Here is a 22206-nt window from a genome sequence, read left to right as displayed (position 1 = left end):
TAATGAGGTAATGACACCAGTGATGAGTCCACACTTAGAATGGGTTTTGAAAATACAAGCTGAGAATTTATTTCCCTGATGAGACATTTATGAGAGAGAACAAGTTTAACATCTCTAAGTCAATGAGAGGAGGGTTTAGAATTGGTTTTGATTGTAGAATATTATTAGAATGTAATATCCTATCAGAAAGTTAAGGAAAATGGATTACTTTATCATTTTTAAAATGTGAAAAATATTTGAAAAGGTGATAAAAGGGCTATAGGGAAGAGGAGGGACATGAACAGAAGGGATAACTACTTGGTGCAGCCATAATGAGTCAAATACCTCATTCTGTGCTGTAAATTTTCTATAAGCACAAAGTAAACCCAGTTCATTTCTTTTTCACATCACATGGCTCATCATCACACATAAATCACAAAGGTAAAAGACAGACGCTGACTCCCCAACCCTACCGATAATTTTTTTTGAATAACTTCCCTGTCTATCCTGACCTAGGTAGGCAGGTGAGAGGAGCAGCCCAGGGGCTGGGGCTATAAGGGCGATGGCTGCAGTGAAGACCACCGAAAGGTGCCATACAAGTGGATCCTTGAGCCCGAATAGTGACTCTTCTCTAAACCCTGGTCACCTGACCCAAACCCACTCGGGTCGGCTATGAACAAGATGATGGGCTTAGGTTGGATGTGGTTTGATCAAGCCAGAATGAGCGGCACGGTAGTGTAGCGGTTAGCGTAACACTATTAGAGCACCAGCGACCTGGGTTCAATTCCAGCTGCTCTCTGTAAGGAGTTTGTACGTTCTCCCCGTGTTTGTGTGGGTTTCCTCCAGGTGCTCCGGTTTCCTCCCACATTCCGAAGATGTACAGGTTAGGAAGTTGTGGGCATGCTATGTTGGCGCTGGAAGTGTGGCTACACTTGCGGGCTGCCCCCAGCACATTCTCAGTAATGCAGAAAGACACATTTCATTGTGTGCTTCGATGTACATGTGACTAATAAATAAATACCTATATCTTAAATTTTGCTCCTCCTTCAGTAAATTCTGATGAAGGTTCTTCAACCTGAAATGTTAACTTCTCTTTCCACAGATGCTGTCTGACCTGCAGAGTGTTTCCAGCACTTTTTTATTTTAGTTTCAGACTTCAGTAAGAGTTGCCATGATGCTTCCTCAGTAGGTGGCTACGACGTGAATATTGTAAACCATCATTCCACTGTCTTCCTCCCTCCTTGCAGGCTACTCTCTGATCTTGTCTTGCAGATAGCGTGGAGTACTGAAAGTGGAAACCGTGCAGTTACACCTTCCATCACAGCACAAGGGAACAATAACAAAGATTGTGAAAGCAAACCTTTCAAACAAATTTTAATAACATTTCTCCATTGTCAATGTCAGCAGTTTATTTGGACTTGAAAGCCTCAATGTAAAGTGATCAGGCATAAGATAAGGAGGCAGCTTCCTACCACTGAGTGCTCCAAAAAGTCTGAATGATAAAGCACAGGTTATGCCATAATGGTCACGGGCTTGGGTGGCACAGCAGTTATGACGATTACCTCATAGTTTCAGGGATGATCCTGACCTTGCGTGCTGAGCGACTGGAGTTTGTGTGTTCCTGCCGTGATTATGAGGGTTTCCTCCAAAAGACATGCTGGCAGGTTAATAGGTGACTGTAAATTACCTCAGGTAAGTGGCAAAGTAAATCAAAAGGGGGGGGGGGGGGGGAGTAAGTCGCAGGGGTATAGGGAAATATGGTGAAGGGAATGGGATTGATGGGAGCCAACATGGACCTGATGGGGCAAAGAACCAGTCACTCCACAGTCCTAATAAATTGAAAACCAACCAACCAGCCAGCTTACAGAAAATCAAAATGGAATGCAGAATGTCCAAGTGGAGAGCATGGGTTAATTAGGTTGGCCATAACCAGAGTCGAAAATAAAATGGAAATGTCACAATAAAACACATGCAGTCTACCATAAATATTTTGCTGGTTTAAGGATTAATGTTTGCTTTTTTACAAATTGTGTGTGAATATTCTATGAAGAGTGAAATATAGAGTAATGCCAATCCAACTTCAAAGTTTCTAGTGAAAAACATAGATATTCACATCTTGATTTTTGCATTCAAGTAATCTTTGGTTCCTCACCCTAATAGTATCATTGCACTCCTTTCCTAATATCCAGTTAATTGAAGCAGACAAAACTGAGCACTGGGAAAATAAGTACAACTGATGGCGGACATCCAACAACTGTTTGGCACTTGTGACCAAACTTCCTCAATTTCTTTCATAACTTTACATTACTGAGCAACTTAAGCATTTCGTTCACAAAAAGTTTACAGAATAAAAATGGCAACTTTCCTTGTTTTGTAATTTTCCTGTTCCAAAGGCCCAACTCTATAAATTTTTCTAAACTAAATTTTTAGGTATTTGAGGTGCTTATCAGCACTGTATTTGGATGTGGAAATAGTTCTAGTCAGTTGTGATTAGGTTAATAATTGAGCTAAAGGTGGCTTTGGAAGCATTATACTCAACTCTTTTGTGCATTTAAGTTTGAGTAGACTTTCAGCCAATCTACAATTTTAATGAGCTTGCCCACTCTGTCCCTCAGTCTCTGGTTCTTGAGCATTAATTAAACTTAATAATTTCGGCTGCACCAACCTTAGGTGATACAAAGACCAAATCTGGGACTTCTATCAGGCACTAATTGGAATGGAGCATATAATACAATAAACTAGCAAGATTCACAAAGATTCAAAGGAATTAAACTTCATTTGAGATAATTGCAGATTGGGGCACAATCAGTGCACATCTAGACTTTCCAGGATTGAGACAATGGCTAATACTGGACTACAATTTAACTTCCCTGCTTACTCCAATGATTATTTGTTTTAAATATTTTGTTGGCCACAGAAGACAGATGATAATGGTGGAGGGGTGCTTCTCTGACTGGAGATCTGTGGTCAATGGTGTCCCGTGCTGGGACCTTTGTTGTTTGTGGTAACTGATTTGGACAAAAATGTAGATGGGCTGATTAGTAATTTGCAGATGACACAAAAGTTGGTGGATTTGCAGATACCGAAGTTGTCAAAGGATTCAGCAGGGTATAGATCAGTTAGAGATATGGGCGGAGAAATGGAAGATGGAGTTTAATCCAGACAGGTATGAGGTGTTGCAATTTGGGAGGGGAAATTATACGGTAAATGGCAGAACCCTTAGGAACACTGATGTCCAGAAGGATCATGGGGTACAAGTTCATAGCTCCCCGAAAGTGGCAACACAAGTTGATAGGGTGGTAAAGGCAGCAAAACAGCATGCTTGCCTTCATTGGTCGGGGCATTGAGTATAAAAAGTTGGGAAGTCGCATTGTAGCTATATAAAACTTTGGTTAGGCCACATTTGGGGTATTGCGTGCTGTTCTGGTCACCGCATTACAGGAAGGATGTGGAAGCTTTGGAGATGGTGCAGAAGAACATCACCACGACATCTCCTGATTAGAGAGTACCAGCTACAGAGGAAGTTGGACAAAGTAGGATTGTTTTCTCTGGGGTTTCAGAGGCTGAGGAGAGACCTGTTGAAGTATATAAAATTATGAGAGGCATAGATAGCATAGAAAGTTAAGAGTCTTTTTCCTCATCGTGGAAATGTCAAATACTAGAGGGTATAAGCTTTAAAGTAAGGGGGGGCAAAGTTTAAAGGAGATGTGCGAGACACATTTTTATACACAGAGAGTGATAGGTGCCTGGAATGTGATGCCAGGGGTTGACAGAAGCAGACATGATAGTGTGTTTCAGGGGCATTTAGACAGGCAGGGAAGGAAAGGATATGGATCACGTACAGGCAGATGGGATTAGTTTAATTTCCAATCATGGTTGGTACAGACATTGTGGGCTAAAGGGCCTCTTCCTGTTCCATATTTCAAACATTAATTCAAAGAAAAACTGGATTTGTACTTTCCATAATCCCCCGAAAATTCACATCCAAGATTGAGTTCAAAGTTGCACAAATGGGAGAGTGATGGGTAGGAAGAAACAAGTTGATTTATTGTTGCACCAGTTCAATGCTGTTATCGACAAAAAGAGAAATCAGATCATATATCAACAACAAAATAGAAAGTGCAAGACTAATCTAATCATGCAGAGAGAACTGTAACCACTTCATAAAATGGTTCCTTGTTATAGCTCACTCCGAAATGTTATGAGATAAGAAAACAGTTGTTGATGACATACATTTCGACTAGACATGGGTGTTCAAGGAGCTGACCCTGCATTAATGATTTCTGAACATTGGTCGATGTTCTTCTTGATTCGGTAGAAGTGTTCGACGTATTGGGAACGACTCAACAGCTCGACAAAATCCTCGTCATGTGTGATCACCAGAAGCTGAAAGTTGCTTTGGTTTGAACGGCTCTTTATTATCCTAGGAAACAGCAGCATAGCTTAGTTAATGAAGATTTTTTTTTGCTGGAAAAGAGTGGAGGGGTTAGTCGCACTTTTCCGTACCCCATTGCCACTGCTGCTAACAGTGCAAAGCTTGGGCTAAGGGATAGCACTCTTAACACTCAAGTTCACTTCAGACTTGAGTATGCAACCTGGGTTGGCCATAGCTTTAATGGGTTACTCAGAGGGCATATCCAATTATCTCAGATAACTGGAGAATGGTGAGGCAGATTGGGTTGGAGAGTAGTTCTAGAGAAAGGGAGAGGTTGAGGGGAGGAGGGCAGGAGAGGACGAGGGAGGGAGGGAGGGATCAAGAGTGCAAGACGGAGAGGGAGTCAGAAATGGGAACTGGCGGTGTGGGAAAAAGAAAAGGAGGAGGGAGACGTTATTGGTGGTTTGGTGTGGAATGGGATAATGGGAACTGGGGCACGACAGGACTAGAGGAGGGTAAACATTTTAAGAGGAGGAAATAATGAGAAAGCCAGGGGGAGGTAAGCAGGTAGAAATGGGTGGAATTAAATGCTGGGGAATGGGCTTAATTTAGGAAATTAGATCCACTTAATAAATAAACATGACCACATGGAGATGCCAGAGTTAACATTCAAAGGATTAAATCAAAATGTGGTTTCAGATCCTTGCTCAGTCCTTTTTAAGGACCAAGTTTTGAGCAAAACATTTTGCCACAAAATGCAAAATATTAGACTGTTAAGTCCACATTGGAAAAACTAGCAGTGTAAAAGTGAATTACACCGATTTCCAAAGAGGGAAAAGGTGACTTGCTTTCAAACTTTTTGGGCTTTATGTCATTTCTGCACCCTTGTGGCAGGTTATGGAATTACAGGACAGCAATGGGTTGTCACCTGAATGTGAATGTATGCAATTAATGTCTCTGGAATAGCTAAGTCAAGGGTGACAGAGGGCAGGTGTGGGAGAAGCTACCAGTGAAGCAAAGTCTATGCAAGAGTGAGAAATGGAGAAAATACATTGAAATAATTGAGAATGAAGGTCACAAGACATGAATAAGGATTTTCAGTAGAAGATGCACTATCCTGGTAGCTTCTTCCCACACCCGTCCTCAGATGATGTTACAACAGGGTAATTATCATACTGATATTGCACAAGGACAACAGACTGGTATTTGGAAGACAATAACATAAGTAAGGGTTTTGGAGGGAGGTTGGAGATGGGGCTGCCAATGCTGACAGTCCTTCAATGACTTCTGGCTTTGCTTCAGTCTCACTAGAATGGTGTGGAGAGAGAGGCAGCTCTCGATTTTTTGCACTGATATTTGAACACCTCCAATTCCCCATACTTTCCAAGCACTGATAGCGCAAACCTGTCTGCTTCAGCAGTTAAGCCTGAAGTGACTTCATTTATAAAGAGGATAGATCTTTTTTGAACACTGATGTGCAAGCATGGTGTCTGGTTTAAAATATCTATCACAGCATTTCAGAACTGGTGGGTAAGGAATTGAGATCTTAAATAACATGACAATCTTCATTCAAAGGATTGGTTTTGGCTTGGTGATAATACTTCATCTTCTTCTTACACAGTCCCTCTGGATCAAGGATGACCTAGTTCCAATTCAGTTTCATGGATGAACCATAGACTCTTCCACAAATGGGGCAGGAGATGCCCGAATGGGTGGGCAGGTGGGTGTGTGAGGTGGTGCGCTCCTTCTGCCACTTACACAGGACATTCATCAGCTCCCAGTGCATGGGCTCAAGGTTTCAATACCATCCCTCCATTTCAGGCTGCCATGGGCCAAAGGTTTCCATGAGTCAGTGGGGATGTTGCACTTTTGCAATGAGGCTTTGTGCCCATCCTTGTATGTTTACTATCAATCTGGTAATCTCTTCCCAGGATGCAAGTTGGAATAAAGCCTCTGTTTTGGAAGTCTGGTGTCAGACATGCGAAATATATGGCCTGCCCAACAGAGTCAATTGAAAGTATTATGTGCTGGGGATGATGGTCTGCTACAAGGTAGTGATGTTGGTTCATTTACGTATCCTTCCAGTGAATTTGGATGTTTTTGTGGCAGTATCTTTCAAGCGCCTTAGGATGCTTTCTGTAAATAGTCCAGCTCACAGAAGCACATAGGAAGGAATTGATCACAGCTGCTCTGTAGACCGCGAGTTTTGTGCCAGTTTCTGAGGTTTTGATCTTCAAATACCCTTCTTCTCAATTGATTAAAGGTTGTGCTGCTGAATTTCATTGTTAATGCCTGCCTTTGTCAAGTGGTTGCTCCTGAGATGGATGTGAGAAGTAATCCACTCTTTCCAGGGTCTCCCATGAACCTTTATTATCAGAGGGCAGTGTGGTGTAGCAAGGGCAGGTTGATAGAGGACTTGCATCTTGCCATTGTTGAGCACAAGGCTACCCTCTCGTATGCTTCACCGATCAAATCGATGATACATTGGAGCTCGGTTTTTGAGCATTTGCAAACAAAAGTGCATCTACATATTGTAGTACAACCATGGGGGTTTTGGGTGACCTTACTCCTGGAGTGTATTTGCCATAGGTTGAACAGTTTTCCTATTAGCTCTGAAGATTAGCTCACTCCCACAGGAAGTTTGTTGGAGGTGAAATGAAACATTGCAACAAGACTGGTTAAAGTGTTGAGGCAAAGACACAGCCTTGTTTGGCACTGATCTTCCAACATTGGCTCTGTTGTAGACAGGATTAGAATCATGGCTTGCATGCCTACACAAAGCAAACCATAAAATGGCAGTGAACTTGTGTGGCAGCCAAATTTGAGGAGTTCCTCCCGACTGACGGAGTCAAAGCCTTTAGTGAGGATGAAGGTGGTCACTTATCTTAGAGCTGTTGTGTGATGAAGATCATATCTATTGGATCTCCAGGTGGAGAGAATCCACACTGCAGTTCAGGGAGCAATACTCCAGTGGGTGAGCACAGTTGGACTTGTCTCCCTTCCTGAAGATGGTTACAATGACTGCATTTCTGAGGTCCTCTGGTATATCCTTCTCTTCCCAGAAATGGACAATGGATTGGGTTCATGGACAATGGAGTGGATTCATGAATGAAACTCTTCACTCTACAGCCTCAGTGAGAAACCTATGGGTTCAAGCTCCACATCAGGACTTATATATATGACTGAGGCTGACACTTTGATGCAGTGCTGGCTGTATGGCTGGAACTACATCAGAGTGGTGCATTTACCCTTGAGACCAGAAGAAGGATCATGCTATAATGAATTGACACCAACGCCCATGTAATGCGAAAAGGAATCTGGAATTAATTTGAAATGAAACAGAATGGTCATATTTCTAAAGATCAAATATCTTCTAGGAGATCGAGGTCTGTTCAGGATACTTACTCAACCAGAGCATGGGCCAGTGATTCAATGTTTTCCCGATCTAAGTTTGTGGTTGGTTCATCCAGAGCAAGAATTCCGCAGTTCAGACAGAAGGTCTCCGCCAGTGCTAGACGGATAATGAGGGAGGCAAGAACCTGAAATAGAATTAACACAGCAAGTCAAAGAGAAACCTTCCTTCACTGGCTGAGTCACAGAATGCAAGATGATAGTGGTTACGTTAGACACCATGTAGAACACTAATTAGGCCACAGTAAGAGTACTGCACATAGTTCTTATTTCCACACTACAAAAAGAAGGCGATGATACCAGAAAGGCTCCAGGGTAATAGAGTCATAGTGTTATGCAGCAAGGAAATGGGTCCCTTGGTCTACACCAATCATTCATGTTTACACCAATCCTATCCTAATCAATTTTTTATTCTCCCCACATTCCTTCTCAACTCCGCACCCAGATCCTACCATTCACTTGTGCACTTGAAGCAATTTACTATTTAGTCAATTAACCTACCAACCTGCACATCTTTGGTACGTGGGAGGAAGAATGAGGCACCGGGGGAAACCCAGGCAGTCGCAGGGACAATGTGCAGACTCTGCACAAGCAGCGCCAGAGGCCAGGATTGAACCTGGTTACTGGAGCTGTGAGACAGCAGCTTACTAGGTGTTCCACTGTGCTGCCATGATCCCCAAAGCCAGGGCTGGAGAATGAGCAAGTTTGGATTCAGTTAGATAATTAGTAAGCAAATGCATTGATGTGTTTAGAAAAGTGAATTAAGACATTAGGGCAGAGATAGTTCAGGGAGATAGTAACGTATAGCACAGAAACAAGTTTATAGAGTCCACATCAACCACCAAGGATTTATTTTTATGCTAATCCTACTCTCACCCATCTTTTATTCTCCCCATATTCCCTCTCAACTCCCCGCCCCAACAGTGCTCACTCTTATTTACAAGGAGGAACCAAGTCATCAGGTGCAAATGCTCTTGCTGTATTTGGTGCAGGTGGGGCCCATATCCTGCAACTGTGCTGTGGCAATCACCTGAAACCTTTCCCAAATCTACTGGAGTTCAAAAGTGAAACTCGATGTATAAATCTCTAGAAAGGGGAGTGGGGAGAGAATGTACACAACATGGCCCTAATTCTGATGGCTGCATCAAACTGTGCATAGACTCTGGGTATGCAAGCACCAAGTGTCACTATGTGTTGACATTCTATCTGTCCCCAGTGTTGTGAAGGGTGGGTTTGGCCAATGTTGCCTTAGAATGTTTCTTTTCGTTGGATCATTCTGCACCACCCTGTAGAACACTTTATCTAAAAGAACACCTTACTCACAAATCAATCAGGCAATGGTCTACCCAAAACATAGGAAGAGAAGATTGTAGACGGCACGTTAGTGTAACGCTATTACAGCACCAGTGATCTGGGTTCAATTCCACTGCTGTTTGTAAGGAGTTTGTATGTTCTCCTTGTGTCTGCGTAGGTTTCTTCCGGATGCTCCAGTTTCCTCCCACATTCCAAAGGCGTACGGTTAGGAGTTGTGGGCATGTTATGTTGGCGACATTTGCGGGCTGCCCCCAGCACATTCTCAGTAACGCAAAAAGACACATTTCACTGTGTGTTTCGATGTACATGTGACTAATAAATAAATATCTTAAGATTCTGTTGGGTGATTCCCCAAGCAGGTGATCAAAGTCATTTAAAAGAATGCCTCTTCACCAACTGAGATCATCATCATAAATCCCTGAATATTGTACTATTTGTTGCACAAAGTATATCTGAATTTTTAGACTGCTGTTTAAAAACTATTCTAGCACCAATAAACTATTTGTGTGCATTGATTATCATCCCCTGTAAATATTTCAAAATTCAATGGATTATTTTCGGTTAAAAGGTTGTTTATATTTGGACATCTATCAAAAACTCCTGCACATGGTCTTTATTTTACGCCTCGTAAAAGGTTCAAAATGTTAATAATTGTGCTTCTTACTTCCTACTTTGCTATTTGTGAGCATTCTTCAATAGAATTGACTGTTCAGCTAGATGCCAGCAATCCATTTGGACTGACAGTAAATCATGTCAGAAAGAAGGGAATCCATATCATAATGATTGTTAGATCTTCGTGAAAAGTTTCCTTCAAAATTTCCAATACCAACTTGATGCTAAGCTTAAACGTAAGGAAAGAATATCTTGTCCGTAATGTGCTTTGTTTCCTACCATCCTTGCTAGGATTAAGAAACTTACAAATAACTGAAACTGAGGATTGCACATTTCCCTGACAACTTAGAGACCACTCTTAAATTGTTAATCCTAATTTTGACAACCCAATTATAATGCAACACATCACATTCTGCACCCAGTTAATGCAGTAAAACTACATGTCTCCCATATTTTCACCCACTTCTAAACACAGCCAGTTCTAGATCTTGGAACTCATAACCCAATAGCATTGTGGGAATATTTTCACTACAAGAACTGCAGAAGTTCAACTTTCTTAGGAGGTTAAGGAGGTTCGGCTTGTCACTGAACACTCTAACAAATTTCTACAGATGTGCTGTTGAAAGTATCCTGCTTGGTTGCATCATGGTTTGGTACAGCAATTCGAATGCACAGGAATACAAGAAGCTGCAGAGGGTAATGGACACTGCCAAATACATCGCAGGCACATCCCTCCTCACCACTGGCAGTATATATAGCAGGCACTGCCTCAAGAAGGCAATATCTATCAACAAAGATCCCCCACCATCCCGGCCACGCCATCTTTTCGCAGCTACCACTGGGCGGGAGGTACAGAAGCCTGAAGTCCCACACCACCATGTTCAAGAACAGCTCCTTCCCTTCAACCATTCAGTTCTTGAACAAACCAGCAAAACCCTAATCACTACAGTTTTGCAACACTATGACCACTTTGTACTAAAATGGACTTTTTTTTTGGTTCTAATTGGGTTCTCTCTTGTAAAAATTGTGTATAATTTGTTAAATTTATGTTTTTCTTGTGATGCTGCTGCAAGTAAAGTTTTTCATTGCACCTGTGCATACATGTACTTGTGCACATGACAATAAACTTGACTTGATGGTTCAGGAGCAACTTCCCAGAAGTAAATTAAGGATGCACATCCCACTAATGAACCATTAGCATAAAAACTATTTACTTCAAAAGTATTAACCTCAGGCTATGAGTGAGCAACTTTGGAATTTGGAACTTCTTAAAAGAAAGCAGAAGTTTTGTTAATCGCAATATGAAACTGAGTTACTATGAAATGAAAAGAATTTTGGAGTCATAGAGTCATACAGTATGGAAACTGGTCATTCAGCCCAAATGGCCCATGCCAACCAAGATGCCCACCTAAGCTCGTCCCATTTGCCTGTGTTTGGCCCATATCCCTCTAAACCCTTCTTATCCATGTACATGTCCAAGTACCTTTTACATGTTGTTAGTGTACCTGCCTCAACCACTTTGTTTGGCAGCTCATTCCATATACCGACCACTCTCTGGGTGAAAAAATTGCCCTGTATGTTCCTATTAAATCTTTCCCCTCTCACCTTAAACCTATGTCCTCTAATTCTTGATTCCCCAACCCTGGGAAAATGACTGTGCCTATCTATCTGTGCCCCTCATGATTTGATACAACTCTGTAAGATTACCAATGAAAAAAGTCCCAACTTTTTTGTCCTCCTACACTAATACCATTTGCCGCATTAAGGCCGTGTCCTTCTATGCCTTGCTATTTAAGTGCCTGCCTAAAGGCCTCTTAAACATAGTAATTGTACCTGATTCCACCACCTCCCTTGGCAGCGCATTCCAGATATCAACCACTCCCTTTTAAAAAAAACTTACCCCCTATCTCCCCTTTAGTCTGAACTCTCAATTCTAAATAAAAGATGTAGGCAATCCTTACTATAGGATTGTTCTACTTGTTCTTATTTGAGACAGCGCTTTAAGTTGTCCTGGAGAAGTAATGCCATACATACAACACCACTTTGACAACCAAATGAATAACTGATGGTTAAAAACTGTGATGTATGCTTTCATCGTCTTTTAATTAGAAACACATAAATTGGTTGAAGGAGAGAATTTACATCATTTCAAACTGTAGTTGAAGAAAATAAATTGGCCAATTAAAATGATCAAAGAGAGAAACAAATATTGCTTGAATTGGAATATTATTGTCACTTGTACTGAGGTACAGTGAAAAGCTTGTTTTGTGTACCGTTCATACAGACTGATTCATTACATAGTGCATTGAGGTAGCATGGGGTAAAACAATACAGAATGCAGAATAAAGAGCCACAACTTCAGAGCAAGTGCAGTGCAGTAAGGTGCAATGTCATAATGAGGTCGAGAAAGAGGCTTACAAGTATACAGGAAAGGACCTCACATCGTTAACCACAGGATAATTAAGGAAAACTAAGAGGTGGGAATCAGGATCTTCGCATGGCTCTTCAGTACAAATAAACTGGATTTGGCAGATCGAGTGAAATCTGGATTAGTGAGATTATCACATGAAGTTTTATTTAATGCCTCAAACCAGAGAGAAAAAGATAAGATTGTTGTCCTTTTCTGACTGATGTTAAATACACAATGATGAGTAGATGTGTTCCATACCTTCTGTCCAGCGCTGTACCTTCCTCTCATGTCCAGTGCTGTATCACCCTTCACCATTACTACACGGTAATTGTAATTTCTTCTTTTGTCACTGGCAGACACATTTTCATCAGCATCAGAACGGATCTCAATATACTCAATATCTATTGAAAGAAACCACAAATCCAAGATACATCATGATAGTGTCACAAAACCTTCCACATAAACCTGAAGGGGCAGGACAATTCCTCAATTTAACATCTTATCTGAGCAGCTGTGCAGCACTGCACTATACTACAGTGTCGGTCCACTCAGAAACAAGAGTATTACAACTGAGCCACTGTTAAGACACAACAATTTAAATGCAACAATTCCCCTAATATTCTGAAGATCAAACATTGGCAACAAATGCAATTAATTGTTTTATTAAAATTTGAACTCAAACTTGAGTATATTTTAAATGCAAATGAATTAGAAATAACACATATTTATACTGAGCTTTCCGCATCCTCAGCCGGTGTGAGTTGACCCCTGGTGACCCATCAGACTAAGTTCCTCCAAGGTGACTCACCACTGACTACACCCCTGAGTTCCTGTAGATGAACCTGTCTGCCATCTTGTCACTGCTTCTTTTTCTTTTTCCTTCATTTTCACTCTAATATTATCAAGGCACGAGTGGACCTTGGAGTTTTAGGGCAATAAATAAATTCAGCAGTGCAATTTACCTCAGCAGTGGTTAGCGCAATGCTATTACAACGTCAGCGACCTGGAACCTTTGTACGTTCTCCCCGTGTCTGCGTGGGTTTCCTCCGGGTGTTCCGGCTTCCTCCCACATTCCAAACACATACGGGTTAGGAAGTTGTGGGCATGCTATGTTGGCACTGGAAGTGTGGCGACACTTGCGGGCTGCCCCCAGAACACTCTACTCAAAGATGCATTTCACTGTGTGTTTCGATGTACGTGTGACTGATAAAGATATCTTATCAATTAAAACATTGAGATACATAGCAAGGAATGCAAAATTAGCTTACAGAGGTAACATCCGTGAGGAAAGACAATTATGTAAAGGACAGGATACAGACAACTGGGACAAATAAATCCTTTTTGGGTTGGTTGGTGGGGCTTGTGAGGTATTGTATGGATCAGTATTGAGCCCCCAGCTACTCACAATTTGTTTTAATAACTTTTATGTTAACTTAGTCTTTTCATCCAAGTCTGCTTGTCATACAAAGTCAGATGGAAAAATGAGCTATGAGAAGGACTCAAAGGGATACAGACAGATTATACTTGTGGGGAAGAAGGCGGCAGATGAAGTATGATGGGGGACATCGTGAAGTTATGCACTTTGGTAGGGAGATTAGGAAAATATCCTTTCATATTGACAAATAAAAAACATTGGTTGATAGACAAATCTTGGTGGGCTCATTCACAAGGTGCAGAACATTAATATACAGAAACAGCACACAATTAGGAAGACTGCAGGTATGTTGGTCTTATTCATAGAGGGTTTGGAGTAAAAAGAGGAAAGAAGTCTTGCTTATCATCAAACCTTTGACAAGACTTCATTTGCAGGGTGTGCAGTTTTGATTTTCTAAATGTAACATATATTCACTAGATTGATCCTAGGTTGAAAAAACTGTCCCATGAAGAGAAACTGGGTAAGATTCCCTTATATTCACCCGTTTAGAATAATGAGGTGAGACATTCAACCAATCAAAACTCTGAAATGGATTGACAGTAGAGATATCAAGATGCTTTTTCTTTTGGCTAAAGAATTAGAGAGCATAAAAAGGTTGGACAATTAGCACTGCGAGGAGGAATATTTCTTTTATATATAGAGTTTGTAAAGCTTTGGAATTCTCGACTTAAGAGACTTCTAGTTACTCAATCATTGACCCTATCCAGAGCTAATATTGTGTGATATTTGGACAGTGAGAGTATGAAGTGATATGGGATTAAGTGAGAAAGTGAATGAGGTAAAGCATTAGCCACAACCACACTGAATGACAGAGGAGCGAAGGATAGATATTCTTTCAATTTAATATATAATTGGTAATTGGTTTTATTATTGTCACATGTACCAAGAATCAGTGAAAAGCTTTTGTTTGCATACCATCCAGGCAGATCATTTCATACATAAAGTACATCGAGGTAGTACAAAAGGGAAAAAAAAAACAAAGCAGAATATAATGTTACAGTTACAGAGAAAGTACAGTGCAGGTAGACAAATAAAGTGCAAGGGCCATGACGAGGTAGGCTGAGAGATCAAGAGTTCATCTTTATTGTATGAGAGGCCCATTCAAGAGTCTTAATAGTGGGATAGAAGCTGGCTCAAGATTCTGCATAAATCCAAATAGGTAATTTTAAAACTACATTTAATTATGTTGACATTATGTTTGGAGTTTGAGTCTTATACTCCCTATTTCAAACCACTGATAATAAATCATTTGGACCTTTTGCCTTTCTAATGGCATTTACATCTTGGAATGACTGGACTTATTCAACATTGTACCCTTAAGCTGACTCAGTAGCTCAGAAGGTTTCAGCCAAGGTAAGATCTTGGGTCCAACATATTATTGGAGGGGTTATGGAAGAGGGTCATACTGTCAATGCCAAACCCCAAAGGAGATAAAGTGGAGGCATTAAAGATTATGAAGAGTTAAATTCTGTGCACTACAGCAAAGCTAAGTCACATTTCCAAATTAAAGACAACATGTGTAAACATGAGAAGTAGGAAGACCCCTAATGGGGATCCATTATCTGGATGGATGATGGAAAACAAAAGGTTTCAATAAGAAAAATAAGGAAACAAATTTCTGTCCACAATTAGGATTCATAGTTAGAGGAAATATGTGGGCAGGCTTGATGAAAGGTCATGGACCTGAAATGTTAACTCTGTTTGTCTCCCCAGTGATGCCACCTGACCTGCCAAGTATTTCCAGCATGTTTTATTTCAGGATTCCGGCATCGGCCTTTTTTTTTGCTATTTTAATTCTTCCTCATAACTTGATTCCCAAAATTGCACTCATTTCTTTCCTCTGAAACGTAACTTCAACACTGGAAACTGGAATCCTCAGTATCATGTACTACATATACCTTGTCCTCTGTAAGTGCTCCGCCACAGGTCCCGGATAATTTTATTAATTTCTTCCATCTTCATGCTGTGGAATCTCATAATGGCTCTAAAAATAAAATTAAATAGAGAAGAAATATTAATCACCCCCTCCTTGTTTTTGTACCTGATGACCAGAACCACTGATTACAAATTCCAATAATGAAAGATGTTCAGCATATTTTCATGTAATTTTGTATACTGACACTACATTAGACCTGGTAAAGGTGTAAGTAAGGAGAGTAATAAAGCTAGCATTTCCCAGATTCAGTAGCAGCACTCAACATTTACAAAGATACTTATTGCTCTCTTTATTTGGATCAACCTTCAATTGTGGTGCACTGTCCCATCAAGCTATCTGAGCACCTTTACAGCAACTATACAAAAAATATACTATTTACACTTCTTCACAAACTACAAGTAGGAATAAGCTGCACTCTGAACTTCTAACAGTTCATTTCAAAGCATCTATTTTCCCAATAGAAGTTTCAACCTGTGTGGTCTTCTTTAATAATAGGAATGAGTGAGTGTCATAACATGAAGTCAGATAAAAATGCTGGGCACAGGAGCAAGTTAGTCTGCCTTGAAATTAATTCCAGTTTGAAAATATTGCACAAAAGATGAACTTTATATATTACATAAATCTGCTCATTCCTGCTGATATCTCAAAGCATCTCTAACTCCAAACATTATGTTTTCACTGCTTTCACATAGGCCATGGTGCAAGACTGGAGTGGTTTGGATTAGACAACCAGGAGCTTAATTTCTAGTCCACCCGTTTCCTAAAGGGCAAGAACATATGACGTGCACAATAAATTCTGATTGTATAATCGGAGTTGGAATTGGACTTCAGTTTGCTAGAGATACCTTTAATTTGAACAGCTCCTTCATTTTCAAAGCAATTGATAAATTTGTTAGATATAGGCATTATTGATGTATACATTACTTTAAAAACATGAGCAACAGAAAGTTGTGTTTCCACGATGACTAACATTATGGCAGGTTAGCGATAACGTGACACAAAAATATTGAAGTATGACAACTTTTCCAACATCAAAGCAAGCTACAGATGGTGACACTGTTACAGCTTGGAAGTGCCGGCAGGAAATAGTAGGAGCTCTTTAAAAGGAAGGGTGAGAACCTTTCATATAATTACATCACAGGAGGAAGCCACTTGGCTATTGAGTTCACATTAGCTCCCTATACAGCAATCCAGTCAGTCCCACTGCTCAGCTCTTCCCCTACAGGCCTGCAAACTCTCTTCCTCTTTGTGCCTATCCAAACCCCTTTAGAAAATTTTAACGACATTTACTAAATGTTACCCAAAATTAAATGGATTATCAAGTGAGGGGTTGGTTGAAATTGGATGGAAAATTTAAGGGCGGGTTTGATTAGCAACTTGCAAAATCAATGTGAGCTACTGGCTAATATCCTTCTCCGATACCCTGAATGGCAAGGTGAATCACAATGGAGTTTTTTGGTCCTGTACAATCCTCTATATCTTCAGTCTCATAACCAGCATAAAAGAGATTTTCTGTTGTCACTTGTTACATTTATTCAAACTAAAACATAAATATAATGCAAAAACTGTAAGAATGCAAGAAACAAGAGCAGAAGCCCAGTAGGCCTTTTGAATGTGCTTCACTATTCAACATCATGGTTGATCTTATACTCAGCATCATTTTCCTGCACTAACCCCGTATCTCTTGATTCTTTTAATATCCAGAAACCTATTGGCCTTTTAAATGAATTTGATGTTTGAACTTCCACAGTCCGCTGGGGTAAAGAATTCTAAATATTCACCAGAGCGTGGCCATTTCTTCTCATTTCAGATCAAGATGGCCTACTGCTTATTTTGAGACGGTGACCCATAGTTCTAGTCAGGGGAAACATTCTTCCCTAATCTACCTTGCTGGGCCGCCTAAGAACTTTGTGCCTTTCAATGAGATCACTTCTCATTCCTCTATAAGGAATAGAGGGCCAGCCTACTCAATCTCTCCTCATTTGACAGACCCACTACCTAAGGAACCAGTCTGCTGAATCTTCTCTGCACCCCCCTGTATAGCAAGTACATCCTTTTTTTAGTGGATAGGAAGTACATCCTTTTTTAGATAAGCAAACTAAAATTGTACACAATTGTGACTTTTAATAAATGCATCAAGCATTACCAAAAAAGGAATTAAGCTTCCTGAATTCACTGTACAGCTCTCTAGAGGTTGCAAAATGACTCAAATTACCGATCATAATAACCCAACATCTTTGACACAATAATTATCTGATTTAAAAAATAGATGCAATCAATGTTTTTTCTAAACCAAGGTTGAGTACTTTCGAGAGCTGACAGAAATGAGTCACACAACTTTTCCAAACTTCACTGCACTAAGAATCTCTGACAATGCAATTTAAATAGTTACATTGTTCTTTAAAGGTGCACTGACTCGGTTATATTTTTTAAAAACTCACATAAGCTAAGCTAGTAAATAAATAAAAAATAATAAAGAAAACACGAACTTTAAAGTATAAAAATGCTAATGGCTGTGGAATTTAATTTTGGCTAATATGTTACTGCTGAATTAGATGTCTGCACTTACAATGGCTTTAGTATCAGAGTAGCGTTGATATGGGATGACTGAAACACAGGCACTGTCACAATTTAAGGTCATTCTTCCATTTTTCACTTGGTCAATGGGATCTCCCATCACATCGCTGATAGAAAGTGACTTGAAGCAAACTGGAAGTATTGTGAAAGGGCTGAGAGCTTGGCTCCAGACCTGAGGGTCTGGGTCTGTGTGTACGTGGTGAGCCTTCGGATGTAAAATTTATTTCTCTAGTCTTTTTTTCAAGTTAAAAGGTAAGTTTAAGTTAGCTTTGCTGAGAGCAAAACAAAATGCCATACACAAATCTCTGGAAAACCAGGGAAACATGTCACCAACGTGGGTATTGGGAGATTTTTCATGTAGTAATAGTATGCACAACAGTGCTCTGTCTGGACAGAGTGTGAGACGGGGTGAGGGGGAGAAGAAGGGGTAGGAGGAGGACGGGTGGGGGTGTGAGAACAGGGAGTGGTGTGAAGAGGGAGGAGGGGGAGGAGGAGGGGAGAGTGGAGGGGGTAGGGGGTGTGAGGAGAGGGAGGGGTGCGAAGAGGGAGGAGGGGGAGGAGGAGGGGAGAGCGGAGGGGGGAGAGTGGAGAGGGAAGAGGAGGATGATGATAGACTTTTGAAGAGTCGTCACTACTATTAAGCAGGACTGTGGTTTGTGAACTTTTGGAAGAAAGCCCCACTTGCTCACATTTGATACAATAGACCGCACCCTTCTCTCCTTAAACATCTGATAACATCACAGGCCACTTTTGTGCTGGAGATTCCAGGAAACTGTTAACAGCTTTGTGGCCAGGGCAGCTGGAATGGCAAGCATTTTACTTGCTGCGTTTTTAATGCAAGCCCCTGTAATTTTGACTGCCATTCGAGAGAATCACACACTGAGGCTGAGAAATGCACCAGCCGACTTGAGCACAAGCAACCCTCACAAACACCACAACAATAAAGAGCAGGTTATCATTTTGAAGTGAGGCTGACCGAGGGATAAATATTGGGCACAGCACTGTGGATAACCCCTCTGCTATTCTTTGCAAATATTTGAGATCTCTTATCTAGGAGGGTGCAGCTGGGCTCTTGCTTGAACATTTCCTCCAACACCGAATTGGAGCATCAATTCTGTTTGCTGACCCAGACACATGGACACCACATCTTCAAATGCCAAGAAAGACTGCTTATAAATTGCACCACAGCTGATACTATAGCAATAACAATTTGGTGTCATATCGTAACAATTAATCAGTGATATCCAAGAATGCGTGGTTTTAATTACTCAATTTGGAATTGTTTATCATTTCTCCAAATTCCATTCTTGTTCAACATCAGGTATACATTTGGTACAACTGTTCCTCTGAATTGTCCGTTTAGATTTTGCTTGGTCACTTCAGAGGGCAGTTAAGTCAACTATGTTTATGTGGATTTGGAATCCCACAGGGGACACACTAATCATTAATCTCTTTGCAATACAAAACATTGTCATCAAAATTACAAACTAAACCATTGGATTAATAGATCTTCCAAATTTGTATACTCTGCACGAGTCCAAGTACAGGATATTCAGCTTCTCTTTGAAGGGGTGGTGTGTGGGGGGATTTGGGGAGGGTGGCATAGTGGTGTAGCAGTTAGTGCTCAGTAACGCAAAAAGACACATTTCACTGTGTACATGTGACTAATAAATATCTAATCTAATATCCATCACAGTTCCTGCAACCCGGGTTCGATCCTGACCTCCATTGCTGTCTGTGTGGAGTTTTGCAGTTCTCCCTGTGACCGTGTGGGTTCCTACCAGGTGCTCCGAGTTCTTCTCACATCCCAAAGACATGCTGGTAGGTTGATTGACAACCATTTATTACCCTAATACAGGTGGATAGCAGGAGAATTAAGAAGAAGTTGATGGGCATGCGAGAGAGAATAGGTTACAAAGAAATAAGTGGAGGAACAGGACCAATGGGATTGTTCTATGAGCTGGCATTGACCCGAGGGGCTGAATAGCCTCCTTTTATATTATAAGAAATATAAGAAAAAATATTGATTCCCAAGGATGCCTGAAACAAAGTTCTCAATATGCACTTGGTGTTCATACAATGTGGGAGGACTTCAAGGGATGTGCCTTGAAACCTTATCACATCAAGAGACACAGGATGAGTGTAATGTTTACATTCACAGTACTGGTTTCCAGGGCATTTATTCCGAAAGACTGATCTAACTGTGGGATAAGCATCATTGTGAGAATTGAAGAACTATATTATGTAAGTGACTTTGTTATCCGTCTGATTTCAAGTTAAGTATCTTCTTCCATGTGTCCTATCTGATTAAGGTGTAGATAGTGGTTATTTCTAGAATGGTATTGAATTGGCGGAGAGATAATTGTTCAACCAGACTGCAAACACAATCCATTTTTAGATTTTATGGTCATCATTATTGATGTTAGCTTTATACTCTGAATTTATTTAATTAACTGCATTCCAGAACTGTCATGATCAAACTTGATTTCTTGTTTTCCTAACATTAGTCCAGATTATTGGACCAGTAACATTACTATATTAGACGTACCTAAATTCATTCCCCTTGAAAATATCTTATTAGGATCTTTTATGACCTGGCATTATTTCCCACCAACTAAACTTTTCACTTTTTCTATGGATAAGGCAGAATGCAGAAATCAAACTCAGTTGAATGACTAACTCAAAGGTCTATGTGAATGAATTCACATAAGTTTCATAAACTGCAATTCTACAATTGTGTACTTCAAAGTTTCTACTCAATTAGTTTTCTGGCAAATTCAACGAAATCTGAAAAGGTGACGCTCAGGCCTTCTTTCCAAGGATTTACTTGTAACATTAAGCCTTCAAGTTATTATATTGTTCTGTTAAACACGTATTCACATTATAATTCTGTTTTGCTGTCATTCATTTCAAGACTGTAAAGCAGTCATGCCTTCAAACCTGACCTTCTCTGTCTGTGGCCTCCTGCACTCTTACAATGAAGTCCAACACAGCTTAAAGAACAGCCACCTCATCTTCCGTCTGAGCATGTTACAGCCTCCTGGACTCAATATTGAATTCTACAGCTTTAGGTAACTCACTCCTTTCTGTCCGTCTGTATCAAAAACAGGTCACTTCTGTCAGTCATCCATCTACAATGTATGCTGGGCTGCTAAGAGAGGAGATTGCTAAGGTCCTGACAGATTTTTAAATCTTTGTTGACTACAGGTGAGGTGCCAGATAACTGGAGGACAGCAAATGTGGTACTTTTATTCAAGGGCATCAGGGACTGGTTAGATAATTACAGGTCTGTGAGTATAACATAAGTGATAAGGAATTTATTGGAAAAAAATTCTGAGGGACAGGGTTAATCTTCATTTGGAAAGGTAAGGGTTAATCAAACATAGTTTTTATGAGAGAGATCCTGTCTGACCAATTCCAGCAAATTTTTCGGAGACCTCATCCCTCTGTTCCTGTTCTCTCTCCTTGTGATCTACTCAGTTCAACCTACACCCACCCCATCATCATTTCTTTCGCCTCCTCCGCACACTCCCACCTGCCCATCACCCACACACTCCTCCCACTGGTTCCCCTCCCCACCGTCCCCATCTGCCCTCCCCACCTCCCTTATTTGGTTCATCCTCCACCTTCCTTTTCTATCAGATTCCATCACCTTCAGCCTTTTGTTGCCTCCCACCTATCACCTCCCCGCCTCTGTCACTATTTCCCCTCCTCCATCTGCCTATCATCCCTCTTCACCCGGAGCCACCTATCACTTGCTAGATCTTGCACTACCCCTTCCCTTCACCTCCTTATACTATCTCCCCTCTATCTTTCAGTCCAGGTGAAGGGTCTCAACTGAATCATCCACTGTCCACTTCCCTCCACAGATGCTGCCTGACCCACTGGGTGCCTCCAGCATCTTGTGTGTTGCTCCAGATTCCAGCATCTGCAGTCCCTTGTGCTTCCATTTTACTGGGTTTGGCTCTACTGGCCAAAGATTTCAGTATTATTTTCTCTTTAAAACACAGAACAGTACAGGCCCTTTGGCCCACAATGTTGTGCCGACCTGTATAAACCTCCATGATCAATCTAACCCTTCCCTCCTACACAGTTTATAATTCTTCATTTTTCATACAGCCATGTGCCTATCTAAGTTTCTTAATTGTCCCTATTGT

At 40.8% G+C, this 22206-nt stretch overlaps 1 protein-coding gene across 1 annotated transcript in view; it reads right to left on the bottom strand.

Annotated features, from left to right (window-relative positions):
* Positions 1–1371: 1371 nt before the first annotated feature.
* Positions 1372–22206, bottom strand: part of rad50 (RAD50 homolog, double strand break repair protein) — a 134462-nt gene continuing 113627 nt past the window's right edge. Inside the window, 4 exon segments of the mRNA XM_052014835.1 lie at positions 1372–4402; positions 7760–7893; positions 12360–12502; positions 15435–15520. Coding sequence (XP_051870795.1) covers positions 4234–4402; positions 7760–7893; positions 12360–12502; positions 15435–15520 — 532 coding nt within the window. The 3' untranslated portion in view covers positions 1372–4233.

Source organism: Pristis pectinata, chromosome 4 (genome assembly GCF_009764475.1).
Source record: "Pristis pectinata isolate sPriPec2 chromosome 4, sPriPec2.1.pri, whole genome shotgun sequence".
In the NCBI taxonomy this organism is placed as follows: domain Eukaryota; kingdom Metazoa; phylum Chordata; class Chondrichthyes; order Rhinopristiformes; family Pristidae; genus Pristis; species Pristis pectinata.
This window is presented reverse-complemented; position numbering and strand designations above follow the sequence as displayed.